The sequence below is a fragment of the Pocillopora verrucosa genome, chromosome 14, assembly GCF_036669915.1.
Source record: "Pocillopora verrucosa isolate sample1 chromosome 14, ASM3666991v2, whole genome shotgun sequence".
Classification (NCBI taxonomy): Eukaryota; Metazoa; Cnidaria; class Anthozoa; order Scleractinia; family Pocilloporidae; genus Pocillopora; species Pocillopora verrucosa.
The window spans coordinates 12,445,783-12,472,450 of record NC_089325.1 but is presented as its reverse complement, the minus strand read 5'-3'; the positions used below and the strand labels follow the sequence as shown (position 1 = coordinate 12,472,450).

Here is a 26,668-nt window from a genome sequence, read left to right as displayed (position 1 = left end):
CAGTTTCACTCAGCCGATGAAATTCAAATTTTTTTTGCTAATAAATGGTAAAACGTGTTAAATGTAAGACCGAGGAAATTGTGTCGATCCAGAGGAAGCGAGGGCCGGTTTTAAAAAAGTGTACACTGAAAATGTACAATTGTGCAAAATACTCTTTTCGAAACTTCCTACAATTAAAATTTCCCCGCCATATATTTCAGGTAGGGGTACGTACACAATGAAATCAATGGTGTATTTCGAAGAGACACTGAATATGTTTTATTTCAATTCAGTGGAAATTACCATTCGCATTTCCTTAAAAATGGTGCAGTAAACACAAAAACCTTTTAAAGAAACCTTCTCTAATATGGATCCAACCTTAGAGGCTTTATTCGCGTACATTCTACAGATTTTACAGTTTCGAACCGGTGGACATTGTAAAAGGACAAGAAAGAAAGACATGCAAACAAAGTCCGTTTACAGCCCCCTACAATCGAAATAAAAATGAGTGAGACTCTTCATGCAAACGACAGATTCTTGCCACTGCTAAGTCATCCTTGAAAATCCCAAGGGATTAGGTCCTGCGGGCGCAAACAAGACACAGCGGTCAAACGTAGGGTATGCGTGGTGGGATCAGCTATGACTGGTCACACGCCAAGTTTCAACGCGAAATTTCGAGGGAAAACATAAGAAACAAAAAGGGAAACCCCGAGATATTTCGAACAGAAACCTTAGTTGATTAGGTGTGTCCTACACCACATGTTTTCTCTTTTGTGCGTGGTGAGGAGGGGGCAAGCTAGATCCATTAGCCAATCAGAACACAGTACTCACTATATCTCAATTGCCTGCTTGCGAAGCAAGCCACATTTGAACAATACAAGATCTATGTATGTACATCTGATCATGCATATTGATATGTGAAAGGTAGGATTAACTAGGTTTAACTCGGGCAAAAGACCTAATTATGCTGGGTGACCTTTTCAAACAATAATTAGCTGGTAGTAAAAATTTCGAACTGATAAGTTTTATTCTTGTCTTATTTCTGACATCAGGCTGCGGTACAGCTTAACATCCATTATAACTGAATGAAAATGAAGTTGAACTTGACTATAAATCAGTACAACGTGCGATAGCTCAAACTATTTTCCTTTAATTTGTCCCACAGTTTGGCTACATTTTAGCTGTGACGAAACCGTGACTGACTGCATGGCGTTACTTTAAATACATAATTCTATCTTTGACATCGCTTGACACGTACGCTTGACAGACGAGAGATAAGCCGTTCATTTGCAGAACTTACGAAGTAAAGGGCTTGCCCTCGAGGAAGGATAAATAATGATTCCTTACTTTGGTAAGTTTTATTCGATTAAGTCAGCGAAGTTGCGCTCGTTCCTAAATGTTACGTTTTCTGAACACCCGCAGTGCACTTATGCAAGGTATTAGAATATTAAAAATATTAAAATCTCCTGATATATATTTACTTTTTCCGGCGTCAATTTCATCGGAATAAAACTTAGAGAACGCCGCGAATTGAGATTTCGCCTTTCATATAATCAATTGCCAACATCAGAGATTTCAATGCTCTGACTGTGTGAAATTGCAAACCGTTAGTTCAGGCGTCCGTACCTTTATTTGTTTGTACAAGACGAAGATTTATTATGCGCTTTCAATCTGAGAAAAGGCTGGTCTGTCATTTTTTGGCGATTGAAAGATGCTTTCCCAAAAATTAGGAAATTGATACATTCTGTTCTGGAGACCATACATATCGAATGTGCCTGATGTTCAATGTACGCTATCTCTAAGAAAGACTTGATGTGACAAAAACAAATGTATAATGAAAGGAGTGAAGAATATTTTAAAAATTTATTGCCACAACAAAATGGCTACCTCAGGTCATCTCAATCCCAGTCGTATTTCGCTTTGAATGTTATGATATAACGTGTTTGAAGTCATGGTTTTATTTTATTTTTGAACCAAAGAGCGTGGCAAACAGACGAATTTTTGAGTTGCTGTCTTATTACTTAACGCTTCACAGGAGTTAGTTACTGTTACTTAAACGTAGCATAATTTTTTTAAGTCGATGCCTTGAAACCCGTGTAATTTTTCGCCAACCTTCTGTTTCTTCGGTTCCGTCTAACCAACCTAACATTTTATCCGAGTTTCTTCTGCGTGCAAAAATACTGTAAACGTGGCGTTCAGGTTAGTTTTTCACGTAGAAGAAACAACTTTAACTAACGTAACTAAATTAATTTGGCGTACGTTGTCAATTAATGAAATATTATGGTTTCGTCTTCGCAAGCACTGTTTAACGGGTGTATTGGTGCTGACCTGATTACATTCCTCTGATTTATAGCCAGTTTTTGATAGTTCGATCTATACATGGCATAATATCTGAGACATTTATCGTAATAATTGAAATAATCATCATTTTCTTTATCAGGTTTATTGTTGCTGCTCAAATCACTGGCTGCTGAAGGTATTTTTAAGATATGGAGTCAGCAAAACAGAAACAATTGTTGTATTTATGACACTGTTGCGAAAATCTGTTATATTTACAATCTTAAAATAAATCACTCTTGGGTCTTGTTTAGATGGATCAATGAAACGAGAGCAATCGTCGCCATTCACTTCGACAGGCCCGTCTGACATTTCGCCACCCGAATGATGTAATCAGCTGTGAACTGCGAACTCAGGGTGATATTAAAGGGGGAGGGGGGAGGGTAGGGAGGAAGTAGTTACCTGTTTGGTTCGAGATTTGGTTTCCATGAGATCAGCGACATGCTCTGAATGAATGTTTGTCTTACCTCTTTTTGTTGGGCCCCTGGGCAGCAAACCAGTCGCGAAGGACGTTACATGCAATGGATCGGTCCGGAAATTTGGGAGAGGGAGGAAGCAATCTCGAGCCCCAAGTCTTACAGGCTCCTTGTCAGCGGCTTAATCGCATTCTTAAATTTTGACAACTGGCTTTTGATTGATTTCTGCGCAAGTCCAGACTGAAAGCAGCAGAGGAGAAGGCAAACAAACCGTTCGATTTGTCATGGGGACTCAGAATTCTTTCCTAGTCCCACGCATCTTTTTCTATTTCTCTACCGAGCTCAAAATTTACCATCTCTATTATTCTATCTACAAACATGACGCTATCGACATTGCTGATCCCAGCAGTATGCAGGACGCGTGTCATATGAACTTCGTAATAGAAGTCGCTCACCGTGGAGTCTCCGAAGGTCTGAGGTTCGATTCCCAATGGGGACTCAGAATTTTTTTTCTTCGTCCCATGCTCGTGACAAGACGAAAGACATCTTTCTCCAAACCGTACTTGTTGTAAGACATCTTACTGCGGAAAAGGAGCTGAACAATATTATTTACTCGAGACTGGGAATGATATTTCCATGAATTTAACGTTCCATTTTTCAGGTTGTACTGCCAATCAGAGCTCGACTGTCATTTTATTGGCCACAGAAGACAGCCGCTCACTTGAAAATGGTACTTTTTTGCTTCCGTTTAATTCTACTTGCCAATGGAACATCACGGCACCAGTTGGTAAGGTGCTCAGCATTGACGCGGGAATCTTCTTATTTCATAAGCCATGTGGCGATATGTACCTAAAGATACACGACGGGCCGAGCGAGTCAAGTAGCTTAATATCAGAATACTGCCTGAATATTACCTTTAGCACTAAAAAGTTCTCGTCGAGTGGCCGAAGTGTGTGGATCGAGGCGAAAAAGGGACCTCTTGACTCTTACGGCGGATTTCTTATCTCTTACCAGGCCATACCATTTGAAGGTAAAGGATCTTAATTATAGAAATGAAAATGATTTCAAATTCGTTGTAACGTTGATGCAATCGTCGTGATAAGTAAACCGGTCTAATTTTGTCGAGCCTAGTTCCCGGAACCTGATTTTTCTTAAACTGAAAGGACTTCAGTTAAAGAACTTTCCAATATTGTAGCTCGGTAGGTAGGTCTTTTCAACTCAGTTTGTACTTTAATATAGAGGGTAAACTGCATTCGAGATTCATGCAATTCGCACGGTTCTGAGTACGGATAATGTTCTGAATAAACCTTACAATTTAGGATTTTTAGAGGTTTGGGGGCTCCAGGGAACGGGGAGAGAGGAGAGCATTTTAAAGAGGGGGGCTTTTTAGAGAAGGGGGCTCACTGGAGGGGGGGGGCTTTCTAAACAGGCGATTCAATAGAGAGTGGGGCTTCCAAGAGAGGGTGGGCTCATTACAGGGGGGGGGGCTTTTTAAGAGAGGAAGCTTATTAGAGAATGAGGAGTTTTGGAGAAAAAAAGGGCGTGTTAGAAAGAAGAGCTTTTTGGAAAGTCATTGATGAGAGCCAAAATGTGAGTCATTGATCAATATTGGGTATAGTGTGCATTTCACTGGCTGAATAACTCATAACTTTCAAAACACGTAGAGAAACTTATAAAGGATTTCAGATAATTTCTACAATGAGACTAGTATAACAATACTAGAGATTTTTCCAGGCGGGAGAAATAAGGGTGGCATGGTAGAAACTTGAGCTTTGGACGAGGTGGGGCGGGGGGCTTATTGGGAACTCAGTTCAACCTCTGGCCGGGGATTGCTAATTAGAAATCTTTTACCGGGAGTTATCAAAGTCTTTACGATAATCTTCCTCTATAGAGTGTCCATTCAACAGCACATTGAATGCTCCTCTGTCGCCTGTGGCACATAACATTTCTAGCCCCTATTGGCCTCTTGGTCATCGCTTACTCGCGACATGTGGATGGTACATCACGGCGCCTGAGAACTACACCGTGGTGCTGCATCTCAAATATAAGCTATCCATGGATAGCGTAAAGGTTTATTACGTGGAGAGCTCCGTGATCAGCCTCCTCGCCCATTTTACTGGACGTGTGCCAGGACATTTGTACGAAGCTACTATATATTCCAATTTCCGCCGTTTGTACATCTTGTTCGAAAGTAAGATTGACACAGATGAAGGATTTTATGCATCGTACTCTGCCGTCACTCCAAGTATGTATACAACTTAAGATTTAAAGGACACTCGATGAGTGTGGGTTTGTATAAAGGAGGGGTTGGGGCACGTTTTCTTGTGGGTGCTCCTGCTAGACCCTACACCCTTTATATAATCCCGAAATGTAAGACCCCTACATAACTAAAACACCGATACAACGAGCTAATTCCAGTAATATTGATGAATACTGTGAATAATATGTGTATCTCCGGTTGAAAACCCTACAACAATTTAAACATATAGAGAACTTACTAAGGCTTTTAGATACTTTTTACTGAGATTTAAGCAAATTTAGAACAGTAATATAATGTTTACCTTGGTGAAAGGGAGAAGGAGGCTTATTAGAGAAAGAGGCGTCTTTGCAACATGGAGTATTGAAAACCTCAAACTCGGACCCGGGAGGGGCTTGATCGGAAATTGGAGCTCTTGACAGGGAATTGTTAAAGCGTTCACGATAATCATTCTTTCCAGTATGTACATTCAACTCCACATTGAATGCTCCTCTGTCGCCTGTGGAACATAACTTCTCCAGTCCCTCCTTGCCTTTTGGCTATCGCTTAAACACAACTTGTGGATGGTACATCACGGCGCCTGAAAACCACACCGTGGTACTGCGTCTCACGTACAAACTCTACTTGGACAGTGTAGAGATTTATGATGTAGAGGGCTCTGTGATCAGCCTCATCGCCCGTTTCACTGCACGTCTACCCTTACGTTCTGAATCAACTACTATATATTCCAAGTTTCGCCGTTTGTACATCGTGTTCGAAAGTAAAGTTAAAACGACTGACGTAGAGGAAGAATTTTATGCATCGTATTCTGCCATCTCTCTAGGTATGTATACGGGGCAATTTTATTTTTGAGGAACTTTGAATGGGGGATGGGTGGATAAAAAGGGAAGGCGTGGTCGTTGGGGCTGCTCCTGGCAAACCTTATGGAACGTAGAGGGTAGGTTTTTAAAGAAACTTTGGTGCTGCGTCAGTGAGGGATAAAATAAGATAATTTGGTCGTATCAACTGAGGTGATAGTGTAAATTGCCTACTGTAGAAATTTTCTGAAGCTGACATTTCGAGCGACGGATGGCTTACGCTTGAAACTTCAGCTTTAGAAACTCTTTACGGTGATTAATCTACTTTATTAACTTAGTTGATTAAACCAAATTATCCTGTGGATCGTAACCTCGATACAGTTGCATTAAAGCGTTATCCCAGTGTATGGAAGGTGTTTAGGACCAAGAGAATATCAATTTTAGAGACTAGTCCCTCATAAAGACCTTACTGCGATGGTTGCTTTTACTTGCGTAAAATTACTTCAAAATGTCTGACTGCGCACGCGTTAAACGTGCGCGTCAGTCTGGTCGTCTTCTCTTTAAGGGGAATGATGTTCCAGAAACCACATAATTTTTATCGCTACCATTGAAAAGTTGATATAGAATCATGCCAATGACCGAGTTTTGAAACTACAGAATGTCGCCTAACCTTTTCCAAACAGTCTACAAAGACACTAGAAATTGGGCTATGGGCGCCGCCATTTTTATTTTGCTCAGCAATGTGACCGCTTACCTGTGACATAATAATTTTTTTCTATACACTCTGACAAGGTGGCGATGAGACATTATCAGTTTCAGTCTATTTCATATTTCTCATTGAAAGTAGGCTCATGTGAGGTAGTCTTCTGGCTTGTTCCTCGCTTGATCTCAGGAAACGTATCTCTTGAAAGGTCTATGTAGCCATTCTGGTATCTTGTCGATTCAATCTAACGTTATTTATCTTACGTATTTTAAGAGGTAGATAGCCCTTCTTATTTTTTTTTTTTATCCATACCCTTTCATAAACCTTCAGCACAACAGGTATCGCTTTCGTGAGAGGCAGTTCAACCCAGGTGAACGAATTTTTTATGATATTCTTTCCATCATTATATCTGTAGCTCACGCCTGTTCATCGATGAACTCCTTGGATGAAAATAGGAATATTGTATTGAAGAGTCCTTCGGGTGTCGTAACAACCCCTGGGTATCCATCCAGCTACCCGCAGGAATTGATGAAACAGTGTTTCTGGAAAATACTAGCGCCTGTTGGAAATATTGTACGAGTGGATTTCCTATCCTTCCGGCTTCCGTCTTCTAGAACATGTTTGACTATTTTCTTTGCAATAAATAAAAGAAATCCAACGCAAACGCTTCTCTGTGGACTGAAAGCATCGTTTCTACTTTACTCAATGACAAACGAGATTGGTATTGAAGGTCCGCAGTCGTATGGTTTTAACCCCGGACGTGGTGGATTCAATGCGAACTACACGACCATACCAGCAGGTGAGAACGAAGGTTGGAATGTAGCGCAATATGTAATGTGTGAAGGAAGAAACTTAATGTGACTCAAAACGCTTCCCAAGCGCTGACTTTGTAGGAAAACCAGGGCGGCGGCGACATCTAGACCGTGTTGAAGCAAAGGATTTCATCAAATGAGCAAAACAAAAGCTCTGAACGTGCGTTAAAAACCTAGTACTTTAAAGAGGTCGGCTTCAGCCAAACATTAGCGTGACAAAGCCAATTTTACCGCATTATAAGAACGAGAACCCCAACAACAAATGTTTTATGTCTTAAGCAACTTAGGACCTGACGACCTCATGATGTGTTAAGCTTGAGGAGAATGTGTGATGCTGTTCACGAATTGACGTCGAGCCAGTCGCAAAAACCACAAATTTCAAGTTCATTTTGAATCAATCTTTTCAAAGGCGTCTCATCTGGTTTTTAAGGCTACCGCTTTGTGGAAGGTTCCTCCTTTGTAACCTATACTCACTTACGACTATTTAACTGCGGTAACAATAAAAGGATATTTTAATCAGTTGTAAAAACGGTTGCGATTATTCATCATTTTGGGTACTTTAATAACGAAGCTTTATCCGCCGTTTTTAATTGTTTTCTTTTTCCTTTGCGAAAAGACTCGCAGTAGGCAGTTGAAACGTCGCAGCTCACATCGGAACGGACTACATTGAGCTGCGAGCGATTAAACTTCGTTATGGAAAGAACTTTTAACTCCGTCGTTACCTTAGCATTGGGAAGCGAAAATCGTCTTTTTAGCCTGTTTTTATTCCTGTGCATGTATATGCGCATGTTGCAATTACATTTGAGTTCATCGAGATGTGGGTGTTAATTTTGTTTCTTAGTTCTGGTTTCACGGAACCATTCCCAATTCTATATTTCGTTTGACCTTTACAGCTTCATCAGGGGTTTGCATCCCAAGCAACAACAGCACTGTACACATGGCGGCAGAGGGAATGACGTTTGCAACTCCTGGCTTCCCTCGCTATCCTGGAAAAGGCCGATGTAACTGGAATATATCCGTACCCGAAGGGAATTTAATAAAACTGACGTTTCTGTCGTTATCAACGCGTTGTAATAAGAGTTATGTGGAGATTTTTGATACGACAAATTCCACAAGGATCCCCCTCGGAAAATTCTGCGATGTAACTTCTGGTGACTTTGAAGTGTACTCGCGAGGAAGCAGTCTACTTGTTACGCATGTAAATCTCCTGAATACCTCAGCTTCCGCAGGGTTTTTGGCGACATACGAAACCGTTAAGGCAATCCCTGCTAAATACGCTTGTGGTAAATTAGACATTTATGGCATTCCAACCAAATTAGGAGACAGTTTTGGTGAATTTGCTAGTCACCAGTTCCCTCGTTCTTACTCCAATGATGTCAAATGCTCCTGGATTATTCAAGTTCCAGTTGGATTTCTCGTGAATTTGACTTTTCATACGTTTGAGCTTCAAGAATCCCCAGGCTGTTCTGCAGACCACGTCGAGATCAAACAAGGGAAATCAGTTTGGTCAGTTACTGAGTTACTTGGAAGATTTTGCGGTGCATCAGTACCCAGAGTTATTCAGTCCAACCGTTCTATAGTCAGAGTGGACTTTGTGGCGGACAGCTCAGGAAGATACCCAGGATTCCATGCAAGCTTTAAAGCAGTTTCTGATCGTAAGTAGGGTACCTTTTTGATCAGGCGTCCAAATTAATTCAGCTTTGCTTTAATATTACTTTACTTTGTGATTGGTCTGAAAATTTCATGCAAACCAAAAAAAATCGTAACTCGGTCACTCGCGAATCAAACGTATGCAGATTGATGTGAAGGCTTATGAACAAACACAAAGGTCAAACGTGGGGCATGCACAAGGAGATCTATTTTGCCCGCCCGCGCTCCCATTTCCCGCGAAAAATTTCAAAGGAAAACATATGAAGGAACCGCTGTCTCACAAAAAGCGAAATAAAATTTGAAACTTATAGAAATCTGTAAATGGAAGCAAAAGTAAGGAAAAGGAAAACTCAAGACTTTTCGAACACAAAGCTGATTCAAGTAAGATACCCTGTTGATTCCCTACTCTGTTTTGAGCTTTACCAAAAACGTTGTATGCTTAAAACACCGTGACTTACTGGTTTGAGTGGTGTGTGGTGTTACTCGTGTTAGACCTGGTCATTGCGTTTGCACATGCGCAGACGTTCGACCGCTGTGTTCTAGGATCAAGAGAAAATAACCAAAATGGTTAAAGCTCTCTTTTATCATTTCAGCCGCCATGGGCCCATGTAAAACTCAAGGAATAAATAACGTCATCCCCCTTAACGGGAAAACTGGAAGATTATTTTCCCCGCTGTATCCGGAGACATTTCCTAACAACATGACGTGCACGTGGATCATAGCAGTTACCGAGGGCCATTTTGTCAGGTTGAGAATAACCTCTTTTTTCCTTGCACATGTTTGTAAGCAGACGACTTTGGAAATTCGAGATGGCCAGAAATCCTCCAGTGACTTACTTGGGAATTTTTGCGGGAGCTCCTTTGAAAGATCGGTATTCTCCAGCGGTCGTCATCTCTGGATTCGGTTCCATTCTGACAAAGATGAATTGTTGTACGGGACGGGATTCAATGCTTTCTTCGAGATGGTCGGCCAATGTAAGTTTTTTTTTTTTTATTGTTGTTGTAATTGAATGAGAGGTAAGCATGGTAATAGAAAATGAATAAGCCACTGTCCATCCTCAAGATCGAAAGAAAACGTATCCGAATCGCGATTTCAACTCATTTAAGGGTACACGGAATAATCCAAGTTTCTAAAGGTAACGTGCGCTTCAGAAAGCGGGAAAAATTTTGCTATCTCCGCCACAGAAAAGTTTATGTAAAGTCATGACCCCCAACAGCTTTTTGAGATTCCTTAGAGCGAACTTACGCTGAGAAAATTGTCTTCAAATTTACTTAGTTTTGTTACTGTGGTTGCCGCCATTCTCAATCTTGGTTAACAATCTGGCCACTGTCTTACGACGTTACAATTCTAAGAACTATAAAAAACGCAGGCTGGACACAATTGATTTTTCTTTTTAGTGACAACCACAGTTGAAGCTGTTTTTCAACTTCGCATTGTAGATTTGAAGGTGTTGACTTATTTTTCGACTGAAGGCATTTTTACTGAAAACATCTTTCACTTTAAAAAGTCGAATTTACATAATTCTATGTCTTCATCTCGTTTTCTTGTAGTACCAGCTCCGTTTTCCTGCACAGCGAAGGACTTAAACATCAAATTGAAGTCTGAGACAGGAACTCTGGCCAGTTACAACTACCCTCTGCCGTCTGACGACTCTGTAGAATGCATCTGGTCTATCAGTGTAGACACTAATTCCAAAATTATATTGTCTTTCGAGTTTTTCAATGTGTCCCGGACCAGTGATTGTTCTGAGGATTATGTAGAAGTGCGAGATGGGATGTTCAGCACCAGCGACCTTGTTGGAAAGTACTGTGGAGCAGAGAAACCCTCGAAGATAACCTCGGATTCTTGGAACTTGCGTGTGGCTTTTAAATCGAGTGGCAAGTTGAAATATCCTGGGTTCAAAGCCACCTACAAAATAAAAAAGGGTAGGTGAATATCCTGAGATCAATTTGCAATAGGAAAGGCAGGAAAGATATTGAATGTGTGTGCACGGATAGCTTTGCTCGTGCATCACGATTTTTAGCGCGTTGTGTGTCATCAGCATCAGTTAGTGCTACGTAATGTGCCGCTGGGAAGAAGCTTTCTTTTGGCGTGGGAGCGTGTGGTTTATTGTCACGTGCCTGTGCGGGCGTTTGCTTGTTTTGTGCGTGTTGCGTGAAATAATGATTGCATGAGTCAATGCGTTTTGCCATCTTACGGCGAACAAGTCTGTAATTTACGTTCATCGACAAAGCAGACTTATGGTGCAACCTTTCAAAGCTCATAGGATGCTCTGGTGACGTAAATTGCTTTCACGCTCCTTTGCTGTTCTAGCTAACCATTTTTCTGCTTTTTCCTATTTCCTTACAGATCAAACCCTTAAAATTCTTAAGATCGTCGGGATTTGTGTTGGAGCACTGTCTTTGCTGTGTACTATAGTTGCCGGTTCTTGCCGTTGTTGCAATAGGAGGCATAACCAATCGCAACCCGAAAACGTTTTAGCTGTGCAAGGCACAGTCAACGCTGGAACTGATGTGGAAGGTATCAGGTGTTGAAGTCCTAAATGTAATAACTGTTCTAAATGTAATAAAGTCCTAAATGTAATAACATTTGGTCCTAAATGTAATAAAGTCCTAAATGTAATAACATGTAGTCCTAAATGTAATAAGCCTCTTATGCAATCGTTTAACTCCTGCAGTGCATTGTTGTTATGGGGGACATCCACATTGATATGTTAGTGACAGCTGTTGCTCCAAAAAAAACCGCTGACCAGTATACATGTCACATTATGGGCCCGCTGATATCAATCAGCGTCTTTTTACTTGCTAGACATAAGAAATATCAGCAGTCGAAGTATGGTCCTTATAGCGGTTTATTGATCGAGTTGAAGAAAATCATTTCCAGCCCAAAGTGGGCTAGTGCTTGGCTGGAAGCTCAATAGGATGGAATCGATTGGTACGTAACCATTAAGACTTTTTGGAAAAGAAATTTACTACAATTGATGATGAACTAGCATGCTATTGTTGATGTTATCGTTCGTGTTAAAGTCTTTAGAAGTGATGCACCGTTTTAGAGCAGTTTGAATGATTTCGCTGTGTCACATGTTAATCCAAAAGAAAATTATTATTATCAGTAGCGTTATTGAAATTTTGCACATCAATGTTATTCAGTGTCAATTGATTCTAATGAAGCATTTGAGTTCATTTTTAAGAATGACTATCCTGATTTATTCAATTTTGAACCTGGGGTGTTGCATTTCCAGCCCTCTATGGCTTTACTCCACCTCAGTAATCAGTTCATGTACCATATGACTATAAGTGGAAACTGTTGAGCTTTCTTTTTTCATTCATCTATTTATCTATTCATTTTCTCCCCTCACGGCGGGGAGAAGAGGTGAAGACAAAAAATGAAATATAAACTTGAGATCAACTTTAAAATGTATGTTTTCCTAATATTTCGGTTCGGGAACTGATGAACCCGTCATATGGGGCTAAAGGAAAAAAATGAATGGTTCATTAGACCGCCAACTGACCATCATGTGTTGAATGGTGTAGCTCAATGGTTCAATTTGACTCTTGCGTGGAAAAAAGGCAACATGTCGAGACCTGTGATCGTGAAATGGGATAACATATCATTGGTCAGTCGATATCTTGCTCTGCAAGTCACATTATCATATAGCTAGCAGCGCACGCGGGCAAGATGAAGCGAATCCTGTGTTCTGATTGGCTACCTGAGCGGGCATGATGGGCCTACCCTCGCCCGTTCGGGATCCCCCGTATTGATTCCACGCAAGAAAACTTACAAAGTTCGTAACTTTTGGACAATGTTTTCATATATACATAGAAAAAATAAACGACCCTCTCGGGTTTATTGTGCTGCAAACACAGTTGGCTTTCACTATCGGCTCTCGAAATGAACAGGCCATTCTTGATTCTTATCAAAGCGAAATCTTTTGCTATACAATGAATTCTTTAATGATTAAGCCAAGAGAATATAAACTCTCTTGTATGGTCAAGATTACTGGATATTAGCCTCGTTCTTTTTCTACTTTTTTATGGACCGTGACTTCGTCTCAGTCCATAAAAACGCAAAAAAAAAAGAACTCGGCCAACATATAGCCATTTTGACCTCACGTTCGGTCAATAACGCATATGAATATATTTTATGCAAACCCGTACAAATCTGGCAAGGGAAGACAGTACAAAAAATGCCCTTCTGAGCCCAAAATTTGTCTAACGTATAAGTCGGTGGACTTCTTTTTCCTTGTAATTTGGTTCATCAAGTGTTAACTTCAGCACTGAGGACAGAAGTATTTCATCAAAATCTGTTACACTTAAGAGTCTGAGCCAATGATATAGTGAGAGCTATTAGTCAACGTTCTTCTGCGTCCGTCAATTTGATGCCAAAAGCACATCAGTATTAGAATAAGGTTTTGTAGCCAATGCTTCTCAACCTACGTCTTTAACAAATAAAAAGCCGCTGATTAATATCAGTGAGCCCGCACTATCCCATAAATATTGGTCAGAGGATTCTTTGGTGCAACAGCCGTCACTTTAACATCTCAATGTTAGCGCAGTTAAACGATTGCATAGGAGGCTTATTACATTTAGGACCGAACGTTATTACATTTAGGGCTTTATTACATTTAGGACCAAATGTTATTACATTTAGGACTTTATTACATTTAGGACAGTTATTACATTTAGGACTTCAACATCAGGAACCAAACAGGCAGTTCATGAAAACCTGCACAGTGATCTTTATAACTCAAAGGGCTATCAAGCCACCTTAAAATAAACAACCCTAGCTTGTCTTACTGATCTGCTCTCTCGATTATGAGAGTTAAAACTGTTACCTGCTCTTTGCCAAATTTCAGAGCTACAAGGGAAAATGTTCATGACCTCATCGATGATCATAGTAACTACCGGCTTGCACTGAAATTGCGTAGGTTTGACATATTCAGAATCAATCGGGGAGAACTGGGTCGAGTTATCAGGGAGCCTCGACTTCCCAAACTAGATCCAGTTCCCTGGCTCTCGTTCGAACCGAAACCCGAACAGATGAAGTAAATTCTTCATAGCTATATTTCAGAATTAACACTTTAGAGAACGTTCAAACTTGAGTTTAATCTCATTTGAGGTCAGTCATTGAGGTCAATCATTGAATCAACGAATTTAACTTAATGAATTTGTTTCCGATATTAATATACCAACTGCCTTATGTTATTATATGATTATTTATTTCATTAACAACGAGGATTTCCGGGGCGATTCTTTTAACATATTACGGAATAGCTTTGGTTTTACTCTACATTGTTCTGTGACTGGTGGCGAAAACTGGCAGAACGTTATAAACCAATCAGATACAAAAGTAAAAAGACTCTTGGCTTGGTTACACGCGTTTTCCCGCGCTTCACGCAGTTTGCGTGTTTATTCTTCGGTTCCTCATTGGCTCCTTGTGATGTTTTTCTTTGTTCTGATTGGCTATTGAGATAAGGTTGATTTTAGCTTCGACCAGCCTGAACCAGAGTGTCTCGATGGGGTGAAACGATAACCAAAAAAAGGCTTAAAAATTTAGCTGTTAGGCGTAAAAATTGACAATTTGACAGGTAGTCGTGAAAAAGTTGACCGTAAATAAAACTTCCGATGACAACAATGGAATGATATTAACCATTAGCCGTAAAATGGCCAAAATTTTAACCGTTGGCCGACACCCGTAACCCATTGAGAACCTAGTTCCAGGCGTTCAATCAGTAAAACGAAGCACAGTAGTTGAAAACGAGGGAGGCTTGGGTCGAGTCGCGTTCTTTACCCGACCCAAACCTCTTGCTTTTTTACCCCTTCGCTACTATAGCTACTATTTCGCTGCGTTTTATTAACTTAACAGGTGGAACAGGCTAGTTTTCGACACTCAATCAAATAGCGCTCTCATCTGTTAATTTGCATCAGTAAAAAATGGTAAATACTCATCTTATTCTCAGATTCATTACATCTTCAGTAAATGGATGTGGGAGAAGTAACTTTTTCCATAACGTTGACACTGTAATGCCGCAATGGCGCGCTTTTCTGTCGAAGTATTATATTTTCCATCACTTGTGACCAAACGTAAGGTTATACACAGTGGACCTGTATCAATCGGTACTGTATTGAGCGGTCACCCTGTATTAAGCGGTCGGTTTTAAAAGCCACGAAATTTTCTCCATATAAATACTGTAATATTCACCTCTATTCTGTGGAATCTGTATTTGGCGGTCAACCTGTGACTAGCGGTCACCCTGTCGTTTCCCATAGTGACTGCTTAATCCACTGTACATCGAACCGTGGCAAGTTTTTGGAAACAAAATCTACTTCGAAATACCGCGAGGGCTTGCGAAAACAGCACAAAATCAAACAGACCTATAATGAAGGCAAGTTCTCGATTTAAAAAAATTGTCTAAACTCGTTAAAGTCGGCGATAAGGTGTTCTGCAACAAAACTTTATTACATGGAACATGGGAGGGCAAACTGTGGCTACAGATCCAAAATTTATAGCTCTTTGTGAGCGGTTGATTAAAAATTCCTTGAACGTTAACAAGAACAAACCTCCAAACTTATTGTGGTAATATTAATTTGCACACAAAATCATTAAAACGGGACGCTGCAGCCACTCGCACGCACGATAATCGTAGAAGCTATATCTGAGTGTGCGCGTGTCAATCGCGTGTGTCACGCTGATTTGTTACCCTTTTGAGTAGTAGTTGCTATAGATACTTTATATCGGAAAGTTGTCTTAACCCTTTGGCTGCATTGCGTGACCTCGCTTCGAAAATCATGTGATTCTTCTGTTTACTGATGAGGTCATATCTAGCATACCAGTCTGTATCTTAGCAACATCTACTGATTCCCGGGTGTCGTCGATGCTGTGGACGCTGTATTGGATTCCACTATATTTTCTTTCTTTGGCACGTTTAGTGCAAGAAGTATAAAGCCTGGAAAAAATTTACAGACCGATGCAGATGTTACGTATGAACCGATATGCGCACTGTGTCAAAAGAATCCTGACTTGGTAATACTAGGCACAGGGACAGTTTATTTCAATATATTTGTCAAAATTTGTACAACGAACATAAATAAATTGCGGGTTTCAATTTATATCGAGATACAGCACTTAAGCTCGGCATTAAGCTGGCTAGAGCAAAGGAAATAATCGTCCTTTTTCTCAAAGTAGTACATACTGTAACAAACGTCCGCTCACACATCAATATATATGACATCCATAAATGATTGGGATAGGGACACGTCTAAGTTGGCGAGTTAATCGTCTGAGCCTAAATAACTTTGTTTCCTTTATAAATGATATCCCTTAATTATGATTGGCATTTGATTTGAGCCGCATATATGTTGTGTTTTAATCAGTTTTAGTATCATCGGAGACGCTCAGTGGGAGATAGTACCGGTGCGCTAAATTGAACTACGAAATTACACTATACACCTAAGCTGAAAACGGATAGGTCTGCAAATTAGAAACCGTCACTGAAAGAAGTAAGTTTTGATCGATGTGTTTATGCTAACTTATAGCACCTTCTCTGGCTTCAAGGTAACGAAAGAACAGGATTCTATTCAGTTCGAATCAACCTTATTTCGAATTTCACCCGCTAGTATAATCAAGCTGTACAATTGCGCTTAGAACCAAGGTAAAACTCAATTGTCAAGAGCAATAGATATGATTGAAATTCATCATACGATTTGTGGTGATCGTTCGAGTTTGCCTGTTCCCGACTGAAACAAACTTAACGTATGTTGTTTCTAATGTCGCGACCCACTGCATCGCGTGACCCTGCTTTCGATATCACGTGACCTCTGTAAAAAAACCACGCAAATCTATTGTTTACCTATGATTTCAGATACAACATCAGTCGCTTCTCCGTAAGAAATTGGCTCGCCTTCGAGCTGTTTTAGGCTGCTAGGATGATGTTTTTATTCCTTGGTAAGTATTGTATATTTTAATCCTATAGCCAGTCAAGATAAACACTAATATTTAGATCAGTTTGACTTGCATGCGAGGTCAAATGATTCTTTAAAAACGTACGGAACCTTTAGCCTTTTGACAGTTTGTTCCATCTGAATGAAATACCGTTCAGAAGGAGAATGGAGATTTGTAACCCAATTCAAGGATTTTGGCTTTGGTTTACGAAGGCAAAGCAAATTCATTCTTTATGTTAGCCGATGATACAAGACGTTCCACGATCTTGTGTTCCATTTGCCGTTAGTTGTTTATCTACCCATATGAGAGAGAGATACCGCAGTGGAAAAGGTGCAGTTTTTCGGCAGCATCATTATCTAGAAAATCTTCAGAGCATGTGCTTTCCTGTTCTGAGGACATCTAAGTGTTTTTCATGTATTTAAGTAATAGATGCAGTCAGTATGTGTTCGTTTTTCGAAGTCAGTTATAACTAATGTTTATCCAGTAAAAAAGCTGAAAAGGCACGCAGTGGAATATACTTTTTTTAAAGAAACTTTGAAGAGGAATCTTGGATTTTAAATTTCATTCAAAAGTTGTGGGCAAATGATGGAGAACGGGTAGCTTGAGAAACCCTAGCGATTCGCGTGACTAGATCGCAGCGATGGGACGACTGTACTGTAACACTTTACAATTTACAATTAACACTTTGCGTTACCTTTTGTACTATACAAGCAATTAATAATACATAATACAAAATTTTTTAGACAAAGAGCTGCAAAAATTTAAGCTGTTTGTCCCTGGCAAGCGAAATATCTTGATTTGACCTTTATGAGAAGAGGTTTCAACTTCGATCTAGAATAATGATAACACGGTTTCTTTTTGCAGGTTTGGCTTTGCTACTTAAATCACTAACGGCGGAAGGTGAAATTAAATTTACTGCTTCTTGATGTGTTTAAGCTTAAATGTTGAGAGAGGAGGAAAAATAAAAATGTCTAGGGTGGTTATATGCTCTAGTCTATGGCTTTCGGAGCCACTGTGACACGAAAAGCAAGCAAGGCCGCTGAAGACATGTTTAAGTCAACTTCGCAACTGTTCTTCGGGTTGTAACGCAACGCTTCCCCGAGCTAATTATATTGGGAGCAAAATTGCGTGACATCCCAAAGAACGACTGCGAAGGAGACTAGTTAGAGACTAGCAGCAGAGCAAAGTGAACTGTTCCGTCGTTAGCTAAACCCTCACAGCGTTGACGCTCGTTTCGCAGCAACTGTTAGAGCCGGCTCGCCGGATCCTTTGGGTTCGCAAGGTCCTAAATCTCTTAGTCTGATCTATGCAAATTTGGATGCATTTTCCAATCATACCCTGGTTTAGGCACTGAAAATCCAACCTTGATGACTGTTTTGAAATGCCACGACTCAATCCTCATTTCTTTCTTTGTTGATTCAGACCGAAACCATCAAAAGCAATTCTCCTCGAGATTTTGGCTACTCGAGTATACTCAGTACATTTATTTCAAAGAGTAATAAGTTATGCGAGACTCGTCGTGGCGCTAAATTCATCCAGCTCATTTTCTTAAATTTTTACAGCGTGTTCTTTAAACACCACTCTGAATGCTTCTTTGTCACCTGTGGAAAAGAACTTCTCCAGTCCCAACTGGCCACAGGGATACCAAGTGAACACGACGTGTGGATGGTACATCACGGCGTCCAAGAATCATATCGTGGTGCTTCGCCTTACATACGCGTTGAACACGGACACAGTAAAGGTTTACGATGTGGACGGTGCTGAACTCAGTCTTATCAACAGTTTTACTGGGGGAGGCCAGGGATCTAGACAAACAACCACAGTGTATTCCAAGTTTCATGGATTGTACATCTTGCTCGACAGTGACAATAAAACAAGTAAAAAAGAGGAAGGAATATTCGCCTCGTACACTGCCATTTCTCCAGGTAGGTGTGGGGCAAGATTGTAGGACGTTTCATCGATTCGAAAACTGGCGGGAAACAAACACGTACCCGCGGCGCAAGCGCATGCCAGCGGTTACTCTCAACAAACAAAAATTTTTATGGAACATACGCAGACAAGATGCCCCTCTGCTGTACGTTTGATATTCAGAGGCATTTGCAGCCCTCTAGAAAAATTTTTGACCGAGGTGGCTTGGGCACGCCTTTCACCTCTTTTATGCTGCGGAGATTGCCAAGGTTGCGAGCATTCTCTTCCCCAGTGCTCATCGTTTTTCTTTGCCGTTGCGAAAAACGATGGGCTCTTAGACGAAACTAGGTCGTAAGAAGACAGAAGTCTCTGATCCGTGCTGTCATCTTGACCTCTCAGGCAGGCAATTTTCTTTTAATATTCCATAATTACATACTCTTTGGGAGTTGTGCTTAAAGGATAGTTATGCCAGAAAATGTGGCACTGATTTATAGATTATCGAATTCATTAATCAATTTATCAACCGAATTTGATCGATCATTGAAAAGTATTCAATTGATTTCAATGGTCATCGGTCAAACCCAATCGATATTAATCGAAAGTAGCTAATAACAGTTCCAAAAAAGCTTGTGGAACTGATAACGAAAAGACAAATCCAAAATTATGATGTCAAGTGACTGTGTCAAAATGCTTACGACTACGGTCACTCGGATATTTGCCAAATGTTTGTGACGTAAATATTTGTATTTTGTAAATGTTAGACTTTCTAATACAAAGAATAAGTGGTATTCTCTCTCTAGTAACTTCTTTTAAGAACAGGAGTTTCACCAGACTTCGAAATAACTAAAAGCACAGTAATTTCGTTACAGTTATGATGAAGGGGACCCACCCTGTAAGGAGTGCTTTCTTTCTAGTGCCCCCTTCCATCCCCCCACCCCCCCTCGTTGCGGCCCAGAAGGATTGGAACAATTGCATCATTTAAAATATTTCTAACTTATTTTTTTATATATGCAGCTCTCCACTGTTCATCAGGAAACTCCCTGGACGAGAATCACAACATCGTGTTGAAAGATCCCTCGGGGGTTTTAGAGACTCCTGGGAACCCCAATCGTTTGTGTTACTGGAAGATAATCGCTCCTAAAGGAAGAATTCTGCGGGTTGAGGTTTTATCAATTCAGCTTTCTATGTTGGAGTGCGTTGAAATTGTCTTTAAATTGAATAAGAGAAATCCTCCGAGTGCGAAGCGATGTGAACAATCATATCCTTCGTTCGTTCTTTACTCGTTGACAAACGAGCTTGGCATAAAGTACCAACACTATGGCATACCAACTAGTTATGGCTTTAGAGCAAACTACACAACCATACTTCCAGGTTAGCACAATTATTTGTTACGTCGCGCAACACTGCTTTCGAGTGTTGCGCTCTTGCTCGCGTATTTGGTCGCGAGTCAGGGAAACTGGGTCGAGTAAACCCACTTGCGACGGACTGGTACAATTTCAGATCGAAATGGATAGCAAAAGAGAGATAAAAAAATTCACTCGTAGTTTGCTTCTTTTCGTATCGCCATTATTCTAATTTCTCCCAGGAATATTCTTGACTAAGCTTGAGGGAAAGAAAAGGGCAGCTTCGGTTTGATGCAAAAGTTGACTTGACGAGTAAAAAGGTCTCCTGACCGACTCCTCCCTCGATTTCCTTTTAGGCCTTAACTTCAAGAAAAAGACCGAGTTTCCTGGATCAACCTGCTCTACCAATGGAAACGGGTGTGAGATAAATGAGTCTCCACATTTTGTCTGATTGCTTTAGTTTCCAGTATTTTTTACACGTTGATATACTATTAGTTCGTGTAGTGTGATCGTCCGAGTGAGTGTAGTTCTGAAAAGAACTGTTGTTGGTGACTGACGTTTCGACTATCTGTGCGATAGTCATCTTCAGAGTCAAGTGAGGAATAGTTGTCAGTCGATGATGTTATAAAGTCTGGTCTGTTGAACGTGATTGGTCTGTTTAGCCGTGATGTGATTGGCTGGAAGACTCATGTAGAGTTTGTTAACAGTCATTGGTCGGTTTCGATCCGTCTGTTGTTTGTCGGTCTGTTTGTCGGTTTGTTCACGTCGTTAATGAGTCGTTTGTAAGGTGCTGGTAATTGTTGACATCTGTTGAGAGGCGTCTGTTCTAAATTAGTGAACCAGCTTTCCAGAGTCAGTCGTTGAAAATAGTTTGTACTGTAGGTTAAGCATTTAGCAGAGTCCCAGTCGATTCTGTGATTAGTTTGTCGGTGATGTTTTTGGGGGGAGGGGGGGTGGGGTGAGAGGAGGCAGAGAGAACATTACTCATCTACTTCTATATAACCCTCCTAGATTCAACTGGCTTTTGTATACCGGGCAAAAACAGTACAATCTACATGAAGGGCGAAGGAATGGCCATTGCAAGTCCGGAATCATACGGGGACCGTAAAAATGATAGCTGGTGCAACTGGAATATATCCGTACCCCTTGGGAACTTCATAAAGCTGACATTTTTGTCATTTACTGGAGTCTGTCTCATCGAAAACAAGGTCAAGGTTTATGACATGACAAATTCCACAAAAATTCTTCTCGGGGAATTCTGCGGGTTCAAAAAGAGTAACAGCGAGGTTTTCTCCAGAGGGAACAATTTGGTGATCACCCTTCCGATTTTATCACAAGAACCAGATGTCGGATTTTTGGCCACATACCAATCAGTCCAAGCCGTACCTGCATCATACGCTTGCAATTATGTTAAGTACATGAAGGGTGATAGAACGGAATTAAACGGTACTAATGGTGAATTCGCTAGTTACCAATATCCGCTGCCCTACTCCAACGACGTCCGCTGTTCCTGGAAGATAGAAGTCCCGGTTGGTTTTATTGTAAATGTGACTTTCCATGTATTTGATTTACAAGAATCTCGCAACTGTAAGTCAGACTTTGTTGAGATCAAACAGGGATTGTTTCATTCGGTGGGACGATTTTGTGGTTTTATGGCATCCGAGGTGATTCAGGTGAAGAACCGCGTGGTTTACGTGGATTTTGTTACAGACAGCTCTGAAAGATACCCAGGATTCCATGCAAGCTACACAGCAGTCCCCGATCGTAAGTGGTTCATAATACATTTAAAGAAAAAATAATGAGAAAAATCGATTGAATGTTGAAAGCAATCCAGTATTTTATTAGTTTTACGCTAACTCATTCTTGATTGGTCAAGTAAAATTGCTCTATCCTATGAACTAATCAGATTAAAAAAAAAACAACTCACTTCTTGGTCACGCGTTTTTTCCCGCGCTTCCTGAAGTTTTTTGGTTTTTATTTTGACTTCTCATTGGCTCCTTGTGATATGCCTCTTTATCTGCCCGGCCTTTGTGGTTGCAGATTTATGATACTCAACTACAAAGAGCCCTAAGTTTAGTTTGTCCATGATTTCCATTCAACTATTTTCACTTACCTCATATACAGACTGTTCAATGTGTAAGAGGGAGATTCCTTTTTTTCTATCACAGCGGCCATGGGACCCTGTAAAACTCAAGGAATAGACAACGTTATTCCCCTGACTGGAAAAGCTGGAAGACTATTTTCGCCCCTATATCCAGAGAAATTTCCACAAGATATGGAGTGTACTTGGATTATAACAGTTCCGGAAGGACGATTCGTGAGGTTGAGTATAACATCCTTTGATTTAGGAAATGAGTGTAAAAACACTCTCGAGATTCGTGATGGCCAGAACTCATTGAGTCCATTGCTGGGGAATTTCTGCTCTGTATCCTTTGATCCCTCAGTGTTTTCCAGTGGTCGCTATCTTTGGGTTCGATTTCAGTCGGAAAAACGGGCAGATAAACCTCCATATGCCACTGGATTCAAAGCCTTCTACGAAACAGTCAGCCAGTGTAGGTATTCTTTTTTTTTTATCATGTTTTTCAGATTTACCCACAGTTTTCGATTTTAAATGGATCTCATGAACAAATGTCAAATTCAGAATCTGCCATGAACACCTATATTATGTTCGGGAATTTTTATCGCGTTATGAAAAAAAACATAGGAAATCAGGGTATGCGGGAAACCCAGGCGGCCGAATCTATCACGTGTGTGTGTGTTGGGGGGGAGGAGAAGGGGAGAGGGGAATGAAGGTGTTCTGAGCTTATTCCCATATCTGATTTGAACCAAATTTTTTTCCGGAGGGGGGGAGGATAGCATTCTGAGAATGCATATAAAGTTCTCCGAGACCCTTCTGGCGGTCACGTGGGTTAAACACTCTATGTAGAGCGCATAAAGGAGAGTGCAAGGACTGGATTAGTGTTGGATTCTTAATCAATTAACTGGAATAATTGATGATAATTAAATGTATTCCAGTGCCAGCATCGTTCTCCTGCACCGCGCAAAACTCAGATCACGGCATTGAGTTGAAGTCAGAAACTGGACTCCTGGCCAGCTACAATTACCCTTTGCCTGTTGACGATAATGTTGTATGCACCTGGTATATCCTCGTAAACACTGATTTAAGGATCAGACTATCATTTGACTTCTTCAATCTGAGTCAAGCGAATGACTGTTCGGAAGACTACGTAAAGGTACTGGATGGGAATTCCACACACAGTAACCAATTAGGAAGGTACTGTGGAGAAGAAAAACCCCCCACGATAACCTCGACTACTTCAAACTTATACGTGATTTTTCGGTCCAGTAGAAATGCAAAATATCCTGGATTCAAGGCCAGCTACAAAACAGAGGACTCGAGTAAGTAAATTTGTGCGAGGATTGCTCAGCGGTAATCTGTTACCCAGATCTTACCGTGTAACTGAAATGTACAGCCACTTGGCCGTGGAAGGTCTGGGTACGAGACTAGCTAAGGGGTGCCTAAACTAATAGTGCCGGTTATTTACACGAGGTCTGGCCCAAACCGCGATTTTACGAAAGCAATGGGCCTCGGAGATTCTTCATAAGAGGATTGGTTTGAATATCCTTCCACTATAAGCTTTTGGCCCTCTTGACACTGTTGACAAATATAAATGTTCCGGCCCATAGTGTTTAGGACGTCTTTTAAGTGGTATTTATGAGGATTTAGTGAAGTTCGAGCCAAGTCAAGATTTGCCAATAAATGTTCCTGCATGTCAACTTCCTCGTACCTTGGGTCGCTCTTCTTTGCACTTTCTTGATCGAGAGAAGGTTTGAAAAAAAATATAACAAACCTGATTGTTGTGGGCGTGCCGGAACGTGTGACTGATTAAGTCGTGGTGCTGTGGAAACGAATACGTTTTGCTCAAGAGTATTCATGCGTTTTATTGGATAACAAGATATTTGTTGAGGTTCTTGCCGAATTACGAGGACATTAAGTTTAGAGTAATTCGTGAAGCATAAGAACTAGCAAAATTTGAAAATTATTTTATTTACGTTGCAGAGACTATAGGGAGATGCGAAATTCAAGGAAAAGATAACAATATTCCCTTGACTGGCACTAAAGGAAGACTATTTACGTCGCTATATCCACAGACAGTTCCAACAGACATGAAGTGTACTTGGATTATAACGGTACCAGAAGGACGCTTTGTTTGGTTAAGGATAGTGTCTTTTTTCCTGAAAAGTGATTGTGCTAAGACTACCCTAGAAATTCGTGACGGTCAGAGTTCTTCCAGTGAATTACTTAAGACTTTCTGTGGAAGTTCGTTTGAGTCCTCGGTGTTTTCCAGTGGTCGCTACCTCTGGGTTCGTTTTCAATCCGCAAAAGATGACTCCCTGAAAGGAACTGGATTTGATGCTTCCTTTGAGATGATCAGCCAAAGTAGGTGTTCTTTTGTTAGGTGTGCTTACATTTAGAGCAGCTTTCGATTAATTTTTGAAAGTAAACCAAGATTGCTTGGGTTTTGCTTTACTTCGCTATGAGAGTCTCAAAAACTTGCGCCTCGTTCTCAACCGATCAGATTCAAAAGTGAAACCAATCATGACTCGCGTTTTCCCACGCTCAAGCAGTTTCTTTGTTTTTATTTTGCGTTACCATTGGTTCCTTGAAGTATTCTTCTAAACCAATCAGATTCAATGGTAAAAACCAAAGCGATTTTTCAGCGTCTCGAGCAATTTACTTGTTTTGAATTTGTGTTCTCATTAGTTCCATATAATAATAATATAATATTGTCTAATCCTCTGACAGGCGGTTGTTATTGCTTTGAATATTTTTCAATCTCTTTTATTTTAGCACCAGCTCCCTTTTCCTGCACCGCGCACGACCAAAAGTTCTTGTTAACGTCCAAGACTGGAACATTGGCCAGTTATAACTACCCTCTACCATGTGACGACTCTGTCGAGTGCATCTGGCACGTGAACGTCAATTCAAATTCCAAAATTAAGCTGACCTTCCAATTATTCAATCTGTCCCAAGCGAAGAATTGTACTGAGGACTATGTAGAGGTGCGAGATGGACCATCCAACACAAGCGACCTCATAGGGAGGTATTGCGGACCAGCAAAACCCTCGGCGGTAACTGCGGGTGGCTGGCACTTGCACGTGGCTTTTAAATCGAGTGGAAAGACGAAATATCCTGGATTCAAGGCCAGCTACGAAACGACAAAAATAAGTAAGTAGGAAGTTTGATTGGGAGATGGGAACAACATGCAAGCGTTGACGTGTTCGTGAGTGCGCACTTTCGTGGGAACGTGCATGTTCCGTTAATCGTCGATAGGTGCACATAAGTTATTAGATTGCATGTGGGGTGATGCGAACACAGTGCACCCGCGCGCCAATTTCCCGCGCAAAACGTTAATTAAAGGAAACATTAAAAACAACCGGTGTCTCGCATAACGAACAAAAGAAAATTGAAACGTTCCCAAAAATCTGTAAAAGAACTCAAAAGTAGGGAAAGAGAAAAGTCGAGACTTTTCGAACTAAGAGCTTATTCAAGTACGGGTATCCTGTCGATATATCATTCTGTTTTGAGATTTACTGATAGATTTACACGTCTTTAATACACCGTGACTCACTAACTTGTGTGCAATTGTCTCATCTACCATTTCCTTTTTATTACTTTTCGTTTCGTTTCAGAATCGTCGCTGAGTAGTGCAAAGATCGTTGCGATTTGTCTTGGGGTGTTCGTTTTCCTGTGTATCGCAATTGGATGTTCTCTAACTTTTTACAAGAAAAGACGAAACAAAGCTTGGCCCTCCCTCGTCGTGGAATATTCTGACAACTCCGGCTGTGTCATGGAGAACCTAAGGAAATAAAACCCACTGGCCTTGGACATTATAATTTATCTTCTTTTAGCAGTTATTCCTGGTGGAGTCATCGGAAATAACACAAGTTCTGAGAAAAATTCTCGTGCATTCATCCCGTTTCAAATAACTACAGATACTTAACCAGTTGTAAATATGTAAAATACCAAACTGAAGGATTTTGCTTACGTACTGTTAATTTCCTTGTCTTGTTCAATGTTTATTGGCTTAGCAGCACAACTAATGTTACTGTGGTAACAAACCTGACAAATCCGATTCCAGGAAACGTATAAAAGTAATCTCAGAGACAGCCTTGTTTATCCTGGTGTCTTTTTCAAGTCCTCAGCAATGAATGGCTTCATTGAATTTACCCTGTTACCCTCCAGAGTACTAAGCATCCAAGATCTTATAAAAGTATCACCCTTTAATCAAACAGGAAGGGTAAAGGTCACGAACTAGAGAAGTTCTTGATTGTTCAACAAATTCTCCTTATCAGCCAGCGCCATTGGAAATAAATGGAGAACATTCTGGAGACTATGCAAACTGATGAAGGGTGTTAAGGGTCGAGTTGGCATCATTTTTCGTTTCCTTTAAAACGATTGGTTAATTTTGTTTAGTAGAGATGTTTGTATTAGTTTTGGTCACCAGAACCTGGGTTACACCA

At 40.6% G+C, this 26,668-nt stretch overlaps 2 protein-coding genes across 2 annotated transcripts; both read left to right on the top strand.

The window, feature by feature from the left end:
- Window positions 1-783: 783 nt before the first annotated feature.
- Window positions 784-14,095, top strand: LOC131782387 (tolloid-like protein 2). Its single transcript, XM_066160967.1, has 12 exons — window positions 784-903; window positions 1,145-1,330; window positions 2,420-2,455; window positions 3,394-3,762; window positions 4,624-4,977; window positions 5,450-5,812; window positions 6,905-7,288; window positions 8,195-8,956; window positions 9,545-9,925; window positions 10,502-10,876; window positions 11,301-11,478; window positions 13,651-14,095. Exons 2-12 carry the CDS (start codon window positions 1,315-1,317, stop codon window positions 13,670-13,672), a joined length of 3,240 nt encoding a protein of 1,079 aa, XP_066017064.1. The 5' UTR covers window positions 784-903; window positions 1,145-1,314; the 3' UTR covers window positions 13,673-14,095.
- A 2,249-nt stretch (window positions 14,096-16,344) lies between these two features.
- LOC131782389 (bone morphogenetic protein 1-like) lies at window positions 16,345-26,650 on the top strand. The gene is made up of 11 exons (XM_066160968.1): window positions 16,345-16,450; window positions 16,813-16,895; window positions 17,757-17,792; window positions 18,455-18,817; window positions 19,815-20,171; window positions 21,155-21,907; window positions 22,312-22,695; window positions 23,159-23,542; window positions 24,204-24,584; window positions 24,996-25,373; window positions 25,838-26,650. The coding sequence occupies exons 2-11, from the start codon at window positions 16,877-16,879 to the stop codon at window positions 26,014-26,016; spliced, it is 3,234 nt and encodes a 1,077-aa protein (XP_066017065.1). The 5' UTR covers window positions 16,345-16,450; window positions 16,813-16,876; the 3' UTR covers window positions 26,017-26,650.
- Window positions 26,651-26,668: the final 18 nt, after the last annotated feature.

Excerpts from the sequence above, each read along its gene's own strand:
- LOC131782387 (XM_066160967.1), top strand. Across the intron at positions 4,978-5,449 it reads GTACTCTGCCGTCACTCCAA|TATGTACATTCAACTCCACA; the intron begins GTATGTATACAA and ends CATTCTTTCCAG. Across the intron at positions 7,289-8,194 it reads CTACACGACCATACCAGCAG|CTTCATCAGGGGTTTGCATC; the intron begins GTGAGAACGAAG and ends TGACCTTTACAG.
- LOC131782389 (XM_066160968.1), top strand. Across the intron at positions 21,908-22,311 it reads CTACACAGCAGTCCCCGATC|CGGCCATGGGACCCTGTAAA; the intron begins GTAAGTGGTTCA and ends TTTCTATCACAG. Across the intron at positions 22,696-23,158 it reads CTACGAAACAGTCAGCCAGT|TGCCAGCATCGTTCTCCTGC; the intron begins GTAGGTATTCTT and ends AATGTATTCCAG.